The 16981-nt window shown below is 56.8% G+C and overlaps 1 protein-coding gene across 12 annotated transcripts in view; it reads left to right on the top strand.

Annotated features, from left to right (window-relative positions):
• ZNF362 (zinc finger protein 362) overlaps positions 1-9546 on the top strand; it is a 45006-nt gene extending 35460 nt beyond the window's left edge. For all 12 annotated transcript variants that reach the window (XM_026660097.2, XM_024208039.3, XM_026660091.2 and 9 more), the window contains 7 exons: positions 994-1057; positions 1905-2151; positions 2714-3029; positions 3890-4114; positions 6781-6859; positions 7342-7500; positions 8043-9546. In XM_026660097.2, coding sequence (XP_026515882.1) covers positions 994-1057; positions 1905-2151; positions 2714-3029; positions 3890-4114; positions 6781-6859; positions 7342-7500; positions 8043-8159 — 1207 coding nt within the window. In that variant the 3' untranslated portion in view covers positions 8160-9546. The remainder of the gene's footprint in view (positions 1-993; positions 1058-1904; positions 2152-2713; positions 3030-3889; positions 4115-6780; positions 6860-7341; positions 7501-8042) is intronic.
• The last annotated feature ends 7435 nt before the right edge of the window (positions 9547-16981 follow it).

Raw genomic sequence — 16981 nt, 5'->3', positions numbered from 1 at the left:
ATCTTCCGGGTCTTTTGTGATCCTCCATGGTCCCACACTCCCTGTGCAGGGATGGTCTGGGGAAGGGACCCTCCATCTTGGTTACCCCCTCGGAGCCACAGGGCTTTCCTGCATGGCGCTTAGGGGTGCTGTCCTCATCGCACTCTGAGCCCTTGGGGACGCCTTGATTTGCCTTCGGCCCTCAAAGGTTGTGTTGTTGCCACCATCTTTCCAGCCAAACAGATCCTGGAGCAGCTGCTCCTTAGCACCCCCCGCTCCATCAGGGTCTGGGTTTGATTGCCAGGCCTGGGGGTGCTGCGCCTCACCCCAGCCAGGCAGCGTCACTGGGCTCCCAGGCCCCTGAGCCGGAGGTGGACGGCTCCAGTGAAGGGAGCAGAGGGGGGTCTCTAGGGAGTGAAGGGGGAATCCTTTTGGCTGTGGGAGCCCTGCTGCCCGAGATGGCGACTACACTGAACCCCAGGGCCATGCTGGTGGGGGTGGGGGGCACTCGGCTGCCTCACGGGCCATCGCCCTTCCTGGGGCAGGAGGGGCAGCCATCTGCTGCTGTCAGCCGGCACCCGGGGGCAGGACCCCCACAATGTCACCTACAGGGGACAGAGGGGCTGCCCTGAAGCAGAGGCCCCAACACTGATTTCACTGGTGCACTAAGCCTGAGGAGATGGGCCGGGGCGTGGGACTGGTGTGTGGAGCGGGAGAGGATAAACCATGCACAGATGCGCTGAATAAACCCACTGCATGCGCCCCTGCCCCATGGAGTCGTTGTCCGGGAGCGCAGGCTCTAGATAAAGCTCCCGTGTCATCTCAGCGCTGCAGCTCCGGCACAGTCTGTTCTGCATGGGGAGGAGGCTGGGCCTGGCAGGGGGTGGGGGGATGCGTGACCAGCAGGCCTGGCCAGGCCTTGCCGTGTGGCACCTACTGAGCTGTGGGGAGGGAGTAACGGAGCTCAGCAGCAAGTGCCACCCTGTGACCCTCTCTCTGTTTGCCTCCTTGCAGGATGGCGGAGCCTCGCTTTAACAACCCCTACTTCTGGCCGCCCCCTCCCACCATGCCCAGCCAGGTAAGACCCCCTCCCTACCCTGCAGCCAGAGAAGCGAGGAGGGGCAGCTTTTTGCAGTCGTGGGTGAGGTCCGGCTGCAGAGCAGCGCGATCCCAGGTAGTGGCTGTTGGGGGCTGTGGCAGGGCCAGCCGAGACCCCGGGAAGAGCAGTGGGCAGGGCCATGGCCGGGGGGGACTGACCCCTGGGGAGTAATGAAGGTTGCTAAAGTCTTGTGGCCAGTGGTGATGAGGCGGGATCCAGACACTTAGACCACGTCTCAGGACCCACGGAGCTGTTGGGCTGGGGAGCGTCATGCCAGGGAAGGGAGCCCCCTTGCGAGGCTCAGGGGTAGGTGAGAAAGGACAATCCGGCCCTGAGCTCCTGGAGGGCCGGGGGGAGGTGAGTGCATTAGATGAGCTATTACCTCTGCTCCGTCTGCAGCGACTATGGTAGATACCCCAGCTGCAGCTGGCTGGGAGAGGGGCAGCCTTTGGCAGGCGTCCCAGCGCAGAACAGTGTGCCAGCTAGCTTGGTGGGTGGGGGGAAGCCCAGTGCCACGTGCTGGCATGGGATCTGCCAGTGCTGGGGACCCCACTGCATGTTGGGAAGCATGCAGCTCCAGGAGTCTGGCCCCTCTTTCCTCCAAGCAGTCGCAGAGGTGGGGCCGTGGGGGGAGCACCCTTCCCCACTCCACACGTGGACTTGCAGGGGAGGGGCCGTGCCCCAGAACAGTGGCATAGTTGGGGGTGGGAGCCAGTGTCTCCTCACCTGCGCTGTGCCAGGGCTGGCAGCTTCCCCGTGGGGCCGGTACCTGCCGTGCTCCCGTGCCTCTGGCAGTGACGTGTGCGTCTTGCTTTCCTCGTCCCAGCTGGACAACTTGGTTCTGATCAATAAAATCAAGGAGCAGCTGATGGCAGAGAAGATCCGGCCCCCTCACCTGCCCCCCACCTCGGTGTCCTCCCAGCAGCCCCTGCTGGTGCCCCCCTCGCCCGCGGAGAGCAGCCAGTCCATCATGTCCCTCCCCAAACTGCAGCAGGTCCCAGGGCTGCACCCACAGGCCGTCCCCCAGCCTGACGTGGCCCTGCATGCCCGGCCGGCCACCAGCACGGTCACAGGTAACCACAGCCCAGCAGCACCGTGGGGAGCACTGTGGGCGGGGCTGGGAGGGGAAGGGAGGGGCTTCCGAGCAGGGTTAGAGGGGCAGGGGTGTGCATCTCTGCACAGGCAGGAGGGGACAGGACTCTAGAAGAGGGGGGCCCCCTGTGTTTGAGGGAACCCAGATTACCTGGCAGGATCCCTAGGCAGAGGCTGGCGCTGCCCCCCACTCCTAGGCCATGCTCTCCCCCTTGGCAGGACGGTCTGTTTCACCCGCTGCCCTTTCTGCCGATGGGGTACGGAGGTGGAACCTCTCAGTGCCATGTTGCAGCTGCAGGGGGTCCCCTCCTCTGCCTCTATTCTCAGGGGCTGGGAGTTTGGGGGGGCAATGGGTCAGCCTCCCTCCCCAAGCTAGGGTCCCCTAAGTGGGATCAGCTGTACTGGGGAAGCCACGCCTGTCTGGGAAGCTTCCTGTGATGGGGTCTCAGTATCCCAAAGCCAGCTGCCCCCTGGGGGAGAAGGGCGAGCTCCATCCCTGCGCAGCTGCGTTCCAGTGATCCCCTCCCCCCCTTTACCTTTCAGGTCTGGGGCTGGCCTCCCGTGCCCCCGCAGTCAGCACCTCAGACTCCAGCACCGGCACCAGCACCCCCTCCACCCCCACCTCCACCAGTCAGAGCAGACTCATCGCCTCCTCGCCCACCCTCATCTCAGGGATCACCAGCCCCCCGCTCCTGGACTCCATCAAGACAATCCAGGGCCACAGCCTGCTGGGGGCGCCCAAGTCAGAGCGAGGGAGGAAGAAGATCAAGGCGGAGAACCCGTCGGGGCCGCCCGTCCTCGTGGTGCCCTACCCCATCCTGGCCTCGGGCGAGACCGCTAAAGAGGGCAAAACCTACAGGTTGGGCTGCCCCCACACCGGCTGGGCACTCCCAGCCTGGCGCTGCTGGCTGCTCCCTTCCCTCTGCTGAAGGAGGGCACCTGGCACGGGAACATGGCAACAGCCCCTTTCTGTTCGGGTGCCACCCTACGGCCTTCATTTGGCCAGGCCTCTGCTGGGGTGTGGCCCCACCCTCCATGCACCACCCCCTCTCTGCCAGTGTGGGGGCATGAGCACAGGACTGGCACCCAGGACTCCTGTGTTCTAGTCCCAGCTCTAGGAAGGGGATGGGAATCAGGGGGGCTGGGTTCCTTCCATTCCTGGTTCTGACACTGATTCCCTGGGTGATCTTGGGCAAGTCGTTTCCCTTTTCCGTGCCTCAGTTTCTCCATCGGTGGAATGGGGGGCTCACAGTTGCCTGTCTTGTGGGGGACAATTGTGTGGACTGAAAGGTCAGATGGTCCCCAGTGCTGGTGAGCGGAAGCTGTGCTCAGTCCCTGCATTGCTAGCTTCTGCAGACATGTCCCTGCTGTGGGGCCCATCAGAGACTGGCTGTCCTGCCCGACCATGCTGGCTCCCCACAGCCTACAGAACAGTGTGTGCCCATCGCCGGGCCGGGCAGAGGGAGGGGAATGGGACAAGTCTTGGGTAGGAAGCCAGGCCTGTGGGGTGGATCTGGCCCGTAGCAGCCAGGCCGCAGTTACTCCTGGGGCAGGCTGGGGCTGCAACAGCCTCATGTCCCGCACTGGCCCCTGCAGCGCTGCAGGACACACTGTCCTAGAGCTCAGTGCAGGAGCCTGGCGGGGGGCCTGGGCTGGGGTGTGCTGCTTGCCATGCCCTTGCCTGATGCCCCCCGGGCCCCTCTCGCTGTCACTCCCCAGGTGTAAAGTCTGCCCCCTGACCTTCTTCACCAAGTCGGAGATGCAGATCCACTCCAAGTCGCACACAGAGGCCAAACCCCACAAGTGCCCGCACTGCTCCAAATCCTTCGCCAACGCCTCCTACTTGGCCCAGCACCTGCGCATCCACCTGGGCGTGAAGCCGTATCACTGCTCCTACTGTGAGAAATCCTTCCGCCAGCTCTCCCATCTCCAGCAGCACACCAGGTGAGGGGCGGGGCTGCAATGGCCAGTGCCTGGCTGGCTCTGAGCAGGTGCCACCTGCACGCCCCATGGAATCCCAGAGCAAACAAGCCTCTGACAGCTGGACCAAGCCTGTAACTCCTGTCTGGCTGAACGGGTTCGTCCCACAGCCTTTGTCCCCAAGCGGCTGGGAAGCTGTAGCCCCTGTCCTCCCGATGGTCCCGCAGTGCAGTGCTCTGTATGGGGAAATTACTCCTAACCACCTGCACCCACCAACAGGGCCAGGCACTATGGGTAGGGCCCTACCAAATTCATGGTCCTTTTTGGTCAATTTCACGGTCATTGGATTTTAAAAATAGTGAATTTCATGATTTCAGCTATTTAAACCTGAAATTTGATGGTGCTGTAATTGTAGGGGTCCTGACCCAAACAGGAGTTGTGAGGGGGTCACAAGGTTATTGTAAGGGGGGTTAGTACGGCTACCCTTCCGCACTGCTGCTGGCGGCGGTGCTGCCTTCAGAACTGGGCAACTGGAGAGCAGCGGCTGCTGGCTAGGAGCCCAGTCTGAAGGAAGAACCACTGCCAGCAGCCGCGCTGAAGTAAGGGTGGCACGGTATGGTACTGGCGGGGCGCTGCCTTCAGAGCTGGGCACCTAGCCAACAGCCGCCCGCTCTGGCTGCCAAGCTCGGAAAGGAGCGCAGGAGTAAGGGTGGCAATACCGTGACCCCTCTAAAATAACCTTGCAACACCCCGCCCCCCCAAAAAAACCCCTCCCTTTTGGTAGGGTTACCAACTTTGGTTGGATGAATTCCTGGAGGTTTCATCACATGACATTATCTTTAATTAAAGATCAATTCCTGGAGAGTCCAGGACAATCCTGGAGGGTAGGCAACCCTACTTTTGGGTTAGGACCCCCAATCTGAGAAACGCTGGTCTCCCCCATGAAATCTGTGTAGTAGAGGGTAAAAGCTCACAAAAGACCAGATTTCACGGGCCGTGATGCGTTTTTCATGGCCGTGAATTTGGTAGGGCCCTAACTATGGAGTCCCAGAATGCACTGGGATAAGCACAGCATGGGCATGCCACCACTGTCCTGTCAGGAGCCGGGCCGCTGGTGGCCCCTGCTTTCTCCAGCCTTGAGCGCCCCAAGAGCCATGTAAAAATTCACCAGCACCTATGAGACCCGGCTCTTGTGGGCACGCCAGTGGTGTAGGTCTGCGCCCTTGCACCAGTGTTTGCATGCAGTGGGTGTGTGGCACGTGTCCCTGGTCTCACATGCCCAGGTGCCAGATTTTGCCTGTGAACAGGTGCCCAGCCATCCTGTTGCATGGAGCTGTGGAATCGAGCCCAGGCTTTCCCATTGGGCCTGCCTGGGAGAGCGTTTCTCTGGCCACCTCAGGACCCCTAGAGTGATGCAGGGTTTGACTCCTATTCCCAGCCTGGGCTTCCTCTCCCTATGCCCCTGGATTCCTGTGCTGCCCCCCAGCGTCAAACATGAAGGAGCAGGCGGCCTTCAGAAAGCACCCGCTGGCCTCTCTACTCTGGGAGCCTGTGTGGAATGAAGCCAGAGGGACAATTGCCTCCTGTGAGCCCTTGGGACAGGCCAGCCATCCTCTGCCTGCCTCCGTGGACTGGCCCTATAAACCTCCCTCCCTCTTTCCCTTCGGGATGCCACCTGTCCAGGTTTGCCCAGGATCGACCCTCTTTTGAGGTAGCTGTGCTGGGAGACCTGTCAGGGTGCTCAGTACATGGCCAGCTGGCCAGTCTGACGGGCCCAGGAGCATCCTGCTTGTCCTGGGTTTTTGTACGTCAGCGGTGGCAGCTCTGCCCTCCCTCCGGGCTGAACAAGTCAGACTCCAGGATCTTGCTGAGCAGGAAATAACTAACCTGTGGGGTGGTGCCAATGTGTCTTCACCACGGAGTTAGCTCGAGTGACTCCTCTCGAGCGAGCCCAGCTGCAGTGAGCACGGCCACGTTGTGTCCGGGCTCTCCCACTGCCAGGTCTGCGCTGGCACTGCCCGCGCTCATGTGAGGCGCTAGGACTTCTGGGGGCACAGCCCTGGACGTTCGCATGGAGGGGGCTGGGCGGCTCTGTGAGTACGTTCCCAGTGGATTGAGGGAGAACTCATCTGTCCTTCCAGGAACAGGGGGCATGGTAGGAAGGCCCTGGCAGACTGGCAGCACCCGAGTGGCGCTAGCCTGTGTCCCCACTGCAGGGCAGGTGACGAGTGGTGCACGTCTCGGGCCAGCCAACATGAGCTAAAAGCATCCCTGGACTCGAGTGAAGGCGTTTCTGTGCGGACGGGACATTCGAGTTATAACTCCAATGACGGCAAGGGGAGGCTTGCCCCCACGCTGGCGCTGGCTAGGCAGCATGCTGGGAGCCCATTGCCCTGCAGCTGGGCTGGTCCGTCTCCATCCCGTTGCTGGAGGGGGCTGGCTCCTGCTTTTGTGTACGTGGCCCCCGCAGGGCTGGAATCCAGCGTGCTAACAGAGGCAGCCCTTTGGGGGACAGAGCCACCTTCACCCCCTTGCTCGCTGAGTGGGGCAGGAGAGGAGAGGGGCTGTCCAGGTGCCCTGTGTGTGCTGGGGCCTTAGAGGGCTGCTGCACCCCCACAGCAGAGTAGGGCACGGGGTTTGATCCCATTCTAGGCGGTGCCTGTGTTGACGTGCCTGTTGCTGTGTTGCAGAATCCACACTGGCGACAGACCCTACAAGTGCCCACACCCTGGCTGTGAAAAGGCTTTCACACAGCTCTCCAACCTCCAGGTCAGTGCCCTGTTGGGGCCCGGCAGGTTCCCAGCCCACGGGGGGCCGAGCCCTTGGGGAGGGGAGACACAAGTAGTTGCGGGGTGGGGGTGGGGGGGCAGAGAACTCTTGATGAGGGTGGGGAGCAGAAAATAAGAAGCTGATGGGGGGAGGGGACCTAGGTCATGGAGCCGGGCAGTTGACGGGAAGGGGGAGATGGATGTGGTTCCAGGGAGCAGCATCAGTGTCTGGGGGCCTAGGACTGGGGGAGGTGGCGCCGATGCCGGGAGCCCTGCAGGGGGCTGTGGGGATCGATACTCGTTGGCCCCTGTCCCACGGGGGTGTCTACTCTGCCATTGGTGTGGATCCTGGGAGCAGAGCAGGCTGCTCTACATGGTCCCCCAGCCGCTGGGCTCCGTGTCCCCATGGGGTGGGGGCGTGGCCCAAGAGCTGCCAAGGATTGTGCCACGTAACACTGCCCCTGCCTCCTCCCGCCCTCGCAGTCACACCAGCGACAGCACAACAAGGATAAGCCCTACAAGTGTCCGAACTGCTACCGGGCGTACTCGGACTCGGCATCGCTGCAGATCCACCTCTCTGCACACGCCATCAAACACGCCAAGGCCTACTGCTGCAGCATGTGTGGGCGGGCCTACACCTCGGTGAGTGGCAGGAGGCGTGGGGAGCCAGGCACTGGCCAAGGCGGGGACGGGGCTGCGATGGGGCCAGAGGTGCCACGGGGCAGGGTCTGTTCCAGAGGCGGCTCATGCCCCCAGCCTGTGCCAGCTCAGCCACGCGGGATGAGAAAGGGAGGGTCTCTGCCCACAGCCAGGTGCTCATTGGGTGAGGAGCTCCTTAGCACAGCAGTCATCCCAGCACTGGCAAGGGAGGCTCTTACGGTGCTGCAGGGATCAGGCTCCAGCCAATCGCAAACCAGCTGGTAAGAGAAAATTGCTCTCTATTGGCTAGAGCCTGAAGCCTGGGCTTCTTCCCGCCAGGTGGAGGCGGATCCCTTGGGAGAGCCAATCAGCTTGTCACCTCTGAGCTGTCCTGTAGCGCTCCCAGGCGTGTGAATGAGGATGGATTCTGGGCGGGGGCATGGGATGGGGGCTCCCTTCTGGGCACAGGGGGCGAGGCAGACAGTGGGCCCACCCCTCCTAGCTGCACTGGTTACCCTGCTCCCCGGCTGTCTCTCTCCCCCCAGGAGACGTATTTGATGAAGCACATGTCCAAACACACCGTGGTGGAACACCTAGTGAGCCAGCACTCGCCTCAAAGGACGGAGTCCCCCGGCATCCCAGTGCGGATCTCACTCATCTAATCTGGGGCTCCCTCGCCCACCCCTACCCTGCGCAGCTCTCCTCGCCCCAATTCCGGATCGCCAGGGGCCAGAGGGCGGCTTGGAGACGATCACACAGACCACCCCCCCAGCACCGCCACCGAGTGCCCGCGCCTGCCGAGCCACGGGGAGCGACTGCGAAGACACTCATCTTTTGGGAGAAATTAATGAATGAATTAATGTTTGGAAAACACCCCTCGGCCCTGGCCCCGTCCCCAGCACCCTGCCGGGAGAGCCAGGGACTCGTCCACAGTTTTGGTGAAATCCAAAGACTATTTCAGAGCACTTTGAATCTCTGTGTTTGGTTTCTTCATTTTCTTTCTTTTTTCCCCTTCTTTCTGCCCCCACCCCCATCCTCCGTGCTCCTTTCTGCTCTCTTTTGGATACAAGTAGAGATATATATATATATATTGGCCAAGAAGTTGGTGCTGCTAAAACCGAAAACCCGAACTGGACAGAGAAGCGCTGGATGGCGTGGCGGGCAGGATCCAGGGCCTGGCACTCGGGCTCCTTCAGCCTCAGGATGAGACTCTGGGACGTGCCCAGCCTGGCGCTTGGTATCTGCTGCCCCTCCTGGACTCTCTGTTGGGAGCCAGCGTGAGGCCAGTTGAGAGGGGAATGGGTTAACCTGTTGGCTGGAGAGGTGAGATCTGCGGCTCTGGTGGCGTGGGGACAGGCACTCGAGCAGCAGCTGCAGGAGGGAGACCTTTGTTCTGCAGATGTCGCTGTTCCCCGCTGGGGCTCGTCCCTCTGCCGCTTTGTCTAACCTCGTTGGGACGTTTTGGTTGTTTCCTTTGGTTTGTTTCATTTGTCCTGGTTCGAGCTGCACAGGACTGGCTGGCCCCGCGGCCACGCCGTGGTCCGTGCACATTTCACCCGCGCCCTCCGCCCGGCTGGGGTAAGTGTGGTGGCTGCCGGAGGAGGCGCTAAGCCTACAACAGGGACACAGCCGGGGCGGAGGGCAGGGCTGGCCATGCCTGTGCGGAATCCAGAGATGCAGCCCATAGAGACCACAGGTCCCAGCATGCCGTGCTCTAGTTTGAGCTAAGCAGTATCCCACCAGATCGGGAAAGTGCATTGCCTGCTGGGAGCTGTAGTCTATAGGATTGGGGCAGCGAGTCAGGCAGACTGTGGCCAGCTCTGGTATAGTCCCAGCTGTGGGGCTCCCCTTTCCAGACCCCAGCTCTGCTAGGCCAGCCATGGCGTGTGGGAGTGGAGGGGCACTTTGGCCATGATGCTGAGGATTGGGGGGGAGGGGGCATGGCGTTTCACAGCAGGAGTTTGGGAGCCTCAGCTGTCCACGGTCCGCTGCCCTTCCTCCCCCCCCACCTAGTCCACCTGGTGCTAACTAGGGATTGTCCTGAGCTATGAAGGGGCGTTTGCTAAGGAAGAGCGAGTGTGAGAGACGAGGGGGCAGGTACTCGCCGCAGGTTATGCTCTTTGACGTGGATTATTTTTCAATCTCTCTTTCCCCACTATGGGCATCTAGTGCTGCTGCTCTGGAAGCCCGGGCACCACAGCAGCCCGGGGCAAGGGGGCAGTCTGGGGTCTCCTCTGTCTCCGTTACCTCCTGGAGCCTGTGTTCGCGTATCAAGGGGCTGGGCCCCAGGCAGAGTGTTGCATGTGGGAGAGGGGGGTCTGCCCCATGGGAAAGCTCCCTCCAGACCACCCCTACCAGGAATGTCTCCACCCCTGCACCATGCAGTACAACGGGCCCCTACCCCCCGGCTCTGCCCCTCCCTCTGGGTTCCCAGCAGGGCACTGGCAAACACTTTCTGCACCTTCACAGGATTCACATAGAAACCCCATCCAGTCCCTGAACCCTGCGGCAAGACTAGCACTGGCTCAGTCCCTGGGGCTTTGGAGCAGTCGGTTGCTGTGGCACCAGCCAGCTGCCGTGAGAATTTCCCTTTCTCCTGCTGTGTCTGTGCAGGATGGTAATGAAGCCACCTGCAGAGCACCTGTTGGCTGGCACAGTAACACCTGGAACATCTGCTGGCTGGGCACAGCTCCCGTTAGCCCTATCCACACTAGGGCCTGTGACTGGCTCCATTTCTGGCCCAGCTGTAACCCCGCCCATGCACAGAGCACCTATCAGTTGTTCTGAACTTGGCTGACCCTACCTTGGCTCAGCCGGGACCATGGTTTGGGCTGTAGCTTGTGCTCTGTGAAACGGGGCCGGTTAGAATCAGGTTTGAGGGTCACTTGCAAACAGGGCTGTACTGAGCACAGTAGGGCTCTGCAGGACTTGGGGAGATCAGCAGGGGATAGCCAGCGCTGCCCCCACTCCCTGCTGCTGGCATCGGAGGTGAGCTGTGCCATTAGCACCGCTTGGATCTGAAATTCTGATCCATTGGGGTCTGATTCTGCTGCCATGACAAAGCTCTCCCAGAGGTTAGTGGGGCAGGATTAGGCTGTGAGCCCCCCTGGCTCCTGGGATGCAGGGAACAAACCAGCTCCCTCCTGAGCAAACTAAAACACTAAAGGGGAAGAGGAAAGCCAGCGTGCCCTGGGGGCTGTGCCCAGTAGCAGGGACTGGCAGTGCCTGAGGGGGTTGGCTTACTCTGTCCTGGGACCGTGTGGCTGGTCAGACGGGCGATGGGAGAAACGCAGAGCGGTCTGTATTCCCGGAGCGGCGTTCCTTCCCCACCTCCCCTGGCACCTCCTGGAAATCAGCCCCCCAGCAGTGCAGTCCCCTGGCAGGGAACCTTGGAGCAGGCTTAGGAGGGAGAAATCCAGCAACAAGAGACACGAGGCCCTTTCCTTCTCTGGGGTCACCTCATTGGGTACAGTAGTGGTACCACAGGCATGGATCCCACTGCCCTCCACGTGATTCCCCTGGGGCACCAGCTTGATCTCTGGCCTTTGGGGGACTGAGCTGTTTTGGGAGCTGCAGAGCCTGCTCTCAGGCCAGATGGACTGGAGGGGGATTCCCCCAGCCAAGGGTGCTGTGATCTGCCTCTCTGCCCTGCAGAATCCCACATACCAGACACCGAGAAGCAAATGCAGCAGGAAGAATGATTTGCAATGTGTAAATACCTCCAATGGAGCAGCTTTGGAGGGGCCAACGGCAGCAGCAGGCCCTGCAGGGAACAAATACACTAGGGCAGCGTTTCTTGGGCAGGAGCTCAGAGCTAACTCAGCTCAGCAGGGCCATGGTAGGGTCTAGGTAGGAGCTCAGACTGATGGAGAGCTCACCACTGCTCCAGCTGGAAGCACTGGCTGGCTGCTCATGCACTAACCCAGCTTCTCCCAGCAGGAGGCGCTGTGCATTGCTGGAGAGAACATCCTCCCAAGCAGGAGGTGATACAGCCACCTGTGGCCACTTAAGCCTTTCACTGCCAGAACAGAAACCCTCCCACCCATGAGAGATTTATAAAAGCAGAGCGGATCCATCCCGTCCCTCTCCCCCTCCAGCAGCAAATCCTAGATCCCTTCCTGTTGGGTGAAACCAATTCAATATAGTATTAAACAAGCAGCAAGCAGATGGGCTTGCCCTCCTCCTTGCCAGCCTCCCTGTTTGGAAAGCCATGCCCATGCCTGTGTGTGTATGGACGGATACATGGAGTTATATAAATATACGTGTGTGTGTGTGTATATATATAACACCTATGTATAGAGAAGGAAGAATGCCCCACGTCCCCCAGCCCTCCAAGAAAGACTAGACAAAAACTCATATATATTATGTACTCTTTGGTTCCGTTTTGGATATTAACTGTTATTTTTATACACTTTTTAAGCCTTAACTATATCATTGTTTTACCAGGTTGGTTGTTTATTGCCTACTCTGTTTATTAATTTGATTCTCTTTTTACCCTGCCCTCTGCCCTGCCCTTTGTTTCTGAATCGATGTTGTACGATATTCAATATTGTAACCCTTTTGTCAGCATGTTAATACTGTGTAAATAGGCCTCTTATACATACTGTTAACACATCTTTTTTTTTTCTTTTTTTTTCTATATGAAAATCCAGGCCACGTGTCTCTAGATCTAGTTATTACCTTATTAAAAAAGAAAAAAGGAAAAAAAAAAAAGGATTCTCCCTCCCCCTTCTCTCTGTCTCGCATTGTGGTTAACGGAAAGACATGAGGAGGCTGCGGCTTCCGTATCGAAAGTTTGCATTATGTTTAAAAGAAAAAGAATTTAAAAAAAAATTCAAAACGATTTTGCTCTTTGTATTTCTGTTGTGAAACAAAATAAACTGTACATGCAAACTTCTGAAGGCCTGGCCACGGTGAGGCTGGTTTGTTCTGAGTTAGCCTGGGTGGAGACGGGCCATAGTATGGCAGTGGAAAGCAGAGCTCCTGGGTTCTCTCCTCTTTGCTGTATGACCCGGGCAGAGTCACTTTGCCTCCAAATCAATTTCCCCGTGTGTAAAATGGGGATGATGAAACTGAGCCACTGCTGAACGGTGCTTTGAGATGCAGGGCTGAGACTGGAAGGGGAAGTGTGATTTGACCATGTTGGGCACTGTGTGCAAGGCGCAATACAGGGTCGGGAGTGTAATTTACACCGGGTGCAAGAGGCTCCCATTGGGGTGAGCAGAGAATGCAGATTGGGTCATATTTTATACCCCCTTGCACGGGTGTGAATAATGACACAAGGTGTGAGGAGAGGGAATCAGCCCACAGCCATCCATCATCCCTGCTCCCCTCCTGTCCTGGCTTGCAGTACAAGAACTTGCTGTCTCTCAGCAGCTCACCTGGCAGAGAGAACCCACTCAGCAGGCTCAGGGGAAGGTGTGCGCTCTGCAGATGCAACTGGGACCTGGGGCACCTGTAGGGCTTTGTTACTCTGAGAGGCTCTCAGACAGTGAGTGCGTAGAATCGCAGAACTGTCAGGTTGGAAGGGACCTCCAGAAGTCACCTAGTCCAGCCCCCTGCACTGAGGCGGGCCCAAGTGAACCTAGACTATCCAACAGGTGTTCGGCCAACCTGTTCTGAAAAGCCTCCAATGACAGGGATTCCACAACCTTCCTGGGAAGCCTGTTCCAGAGCTTAACTACACTTAGAGCTGGCAAGTTTTTCCTAACCTAAATCTCCCATGCTGCAGCTTAAACCCATTATTTACCCCTTCCCATAACACAAGAACTAGGGGTCACCCAATGAAATGAACAGGCAGCAGGTTTAAAACAAACATAAGTAAAGAACCAATCTGAGGTCTTCTGACCAATTTGAATGAATACAGATCAGTGGGCCTGATGCTATTCATCCCAGGGAAGTGAAGGAATTGGCTGAAGAAATCTTGGAGCCACTGGCAATAATATTTGCAAACTCATGGATGACAGGAGAGGTCCCGGAAGACTGGAGAAGGGCTAACATAGTGCCCATCTTTAAAAAGGAGGAACTGGGGAACTACAGACCAGTTAGCCTGACCTCGATATCTGCAAAGCTACTAGAGCAATGTCTCAAACATTCAATTTGTGAATACCTGGAGGATGAAGGGTGATCATTAGCAGCCAGCATGGATTTACCAAGAACAACAACTGCCAAACCAGCTTGATTTCCTTCTTTGATAGGGTAGCTGATTTGGTGGATGGGAGAATACAGTGGGCATAATATACCTGGACTTCGGCAAGGCTTCTGACACAGTCCCACATGACATTCTGATAAGTAAGCTGGAGAAATGCGGGCTCGACAAAACTAACCTTAAATGGATACATAATTGGCTAAACAACCACAAACGGAGTCACTATTAATGGAATGTCAGATTGGAGGGAGGTTTCAAGTGGGGTTCCACAGGGATCTTTTCTGGATCCAGTGTTATTTAACATCTTTATTAAAGACCTGGATGTAGGACTAGAGAGCACACTGATCAAGTTTGCAGATGACACAAAGCCAGAGGGAGTTGCCAACACTTTGGAGGATAGAGCTAACATTCAGAGGAATCTTGATAAATTGAAGAACTGGGCTATAGACAACAAAATGAAATTCAACAAAGACAAAGGTAAGGTTCTACACTTAGGGAAGAAAAACCAAATGCACAAATACACAATGGGGGATAACTGGCTTGGCAGCAGCACTGCTTAGAAAGATCTGGGAGTTGTGGTTGATCACAGTCTCAACATGAGTCAGCAATGTGATGCTGTTGCAAAAAAAACCCAAATGCAGTTTTAGGTTGCATTAACAGAGGCAGAGCATGCAAGTCATAGGAGGTGATAGTACCACTCTACTCGGTGCTGGTTAGGCCTCAGCTGGAGTACTGTGTCCAGTTTTGGTCAGCAATGTATAGAAAGGATGTAGAGAAACTGGAAAGGATCCAGAGGCGAGTGACAAAGATGATCCAAGGGATAGAATGCAGCCATACAAGCAAAAGCTGAAGGAACTGAGTGGTTCGTTTGGAAAAGAGGAGATTAAGGGGGGGATGTGATAGTCGTCTTCAAATACTTGAAAGGCTGCCATAAAAAAGATGGAGAAAAGTTGTTCTCTCTTGCCACAGAGGGCAGGACAAGAGGCAATGGGTTCAAACTACAGCATGGCAGATTTAGATTAAACTTCCTAACTGTAAGGACAGTAGGACAATGGAACAGACACCTAGGCAGGTTGTGGAATCTCCTTCACTGGAGGTTTTCAAAAGGAGGCTGGATAGTCATCTGTCTTGGATGGTTTAGACGCAACAAATCTTGCATCCTGGGAGGGGGTTAGACTACATGACCCTTGCGGTCCCTTCTAACCTTCTGGGTCTATGAACAACCCTGAACATATTCCCTTGATGCTGGAGACATCAGTTCCTCCTTGGACTGTGGACTTGGGCTTGGTCCCTCTGGAAGCGATGCAGGTGCTGGGGCTGTTTCCGTTGACTGTGAACCACTCTCCGCTGGTGCACTATGTTGTATTTCAGGCTCTGGCTGAGCCTCTTGGGTAGGGTTATCTGCTGCTTCTGCCAGTTCAGGCTCGCTGGTGCCCTCTGGCGTTGGAGTTGTAGACGGGTTTGCAAACGCTGTACTCAGTGCTGGCAATGGTTCTGGTGCTGGTTGTGTTGCCAGTTCCGGTTCTGGGACTGGCTTTGGCTGGGTCTCTGGGATTGGATCCACTACGGCTGTTGCAGTTGTTGGCAGGGGATCCGGTTCCACCACCTTTGTCTGGGTCTCTGGTAACACAGACGGGGCCCTGGTGGACGGCTCAGGAACAGGGATGGGGGTGAAAGCTTGCTTAGCCTGGCTGCGGGTGACTATTCCCACCCTCTTGGCTAGCTTCACATGGTTGGCCAAGTCTTCCCCCAGTAGCATGGGGATGGGATAATTGTCATAGACTGCAAAAGTCCACATTCCTGACCAGCCCTTGTACTGGACATGCAACTTGGCTGTAGGCAAGGTTAAAGTGTGTGACATGAAGGGTTGAATTGTCACTGGAGCCTCCGGGTTGATGAGTTTGGGGTCCACTAGGGATTGGTGGATAGTCGACACTTGTGCCCCAGTGTCCCTCCAAGCGATAACCTTCTTTCTGCCCACTCTCAAGGTTTCCCTTCGCTCCGAGGGTATGAGAGAGGCATCTGGGTCTGGGGATCTTTGGTGTGATTGGGGTGTAATGAACTGTAATCGGTTGGGGTTCTTGGGGCAGTGAGCCTTTATATGCCCCAGTTCATTACATTTAAAACATCGCCCTGCTAAGGTATCACTGGGGCGATGTTGGTTGGTGGAGACTGGTGTGGTGGGGTGAGAAGGCGTCTGGGGTTTCCCTTGGGATGTGGGTGGGGCCTTGGGTTGTCCCCGGTGGTAAGGTTTTGTTTCGGCTTGCCCCTTCTGATATTCGCTCCAACTGCTACTAGTTTTTTTCTTTTCTGCCACCTCCACCCATTTGGCTCCAATCTCCCCCGCCTCGGTTACAGTTTTGGGCTTCCCATCTAGACGTACCTTTCTATTTCCTCAGGAACACCCTCTAAAAACTGCTCCATTTGCATTAGGAAGGGCAACTCTTCTGTAGATTTAACATTTGCTCCTGATATCCAGGCATCACAATTTTTCCCAATGTGGTAGGCATGTCGGGTAAATGACACGTCTGGTTTCCACCTTAGGGCTCTGAACCACCGACGGGCATGCTCGGGTGTTAGCCCCATTCTGATTCTGGCCTTGTTTTTAAAAAGTTCATAACTGTTCATGTGTTCCTTAGGCATTTCAGCCGCCACCTCTGCTAAGGGTCCACTGAGCTGCGGCCTCAGCTCGACCATGTACTGGTCTGTAGTGATGCTGTACCCAAGGCAGGCCCTTTCAAAATTTTCTAAGAAGGCCTCAGTATCATCGCCTGCCTTGTAGGTGGGGAATTTTCTGGGATGGGAAGGGGTACCTGGACAGGGATTGCTAGGATTGGCTGGTATATCTGGCCTAGCCCGTGCTAATTCCAATTCATGCTTCCTCTCTCTTTCTCTCTCCTCCATCTCTTTTTCTTTTTGCTCCAAGGCTCTCTTGTGGGCCTCCTCTTTGGCTTTCTCTTCTCTTTCTCTCTCCTCCATAGCAGCTTCTTTCTCGAGTTTTTTTATTTCAAGCAGTCTCTGATGTTTCTTTTCATTTTCTTCTGCTTCTAGTTTGACCAGTTCTAGTTTGTTAACTGCTTCACTGGTACTCATTTTCCTGTTTTCTTGTGCTGGGTCACACCCCCTCTGCAGTTCACTGAAACTGGGATGCACTCAGCTCAGGCTGCTCAGGTAACAGAAGCTTTCTAACTAGCTATACCCGAGAGGTAGAAAGAAAAAAAAAAAACAATTCAGCTTGTAAATTCCTTTTGCCACCTGTTTGCTCACTGCTTGACTCCTTCTCTTAACAAAGACCCTTGTTAAAAAAACTTAACACCTCTGCCTTCAGGCAAGGAG

The sequence above is a fragment of the Terrapene carolina genome, unplaced genomic scaffold (genome assembly GCF_002925995.2).
Source record: "Terrapene carolina triunguis isolate 2854851 unplaced genomic scaffold, T_m_triunguis-2.0 Scaffold714, whole genome shotgun sequence".
NCBI lineage: Eukaryota > Metazoa > Chordata > Testudines > Emydidae > Terrapene > Terrapene triunguis.
Note: the sequence above shows the minus strand (reverse complement) of the source record. Positions and strands in the feature narration are given on the sequence as shown.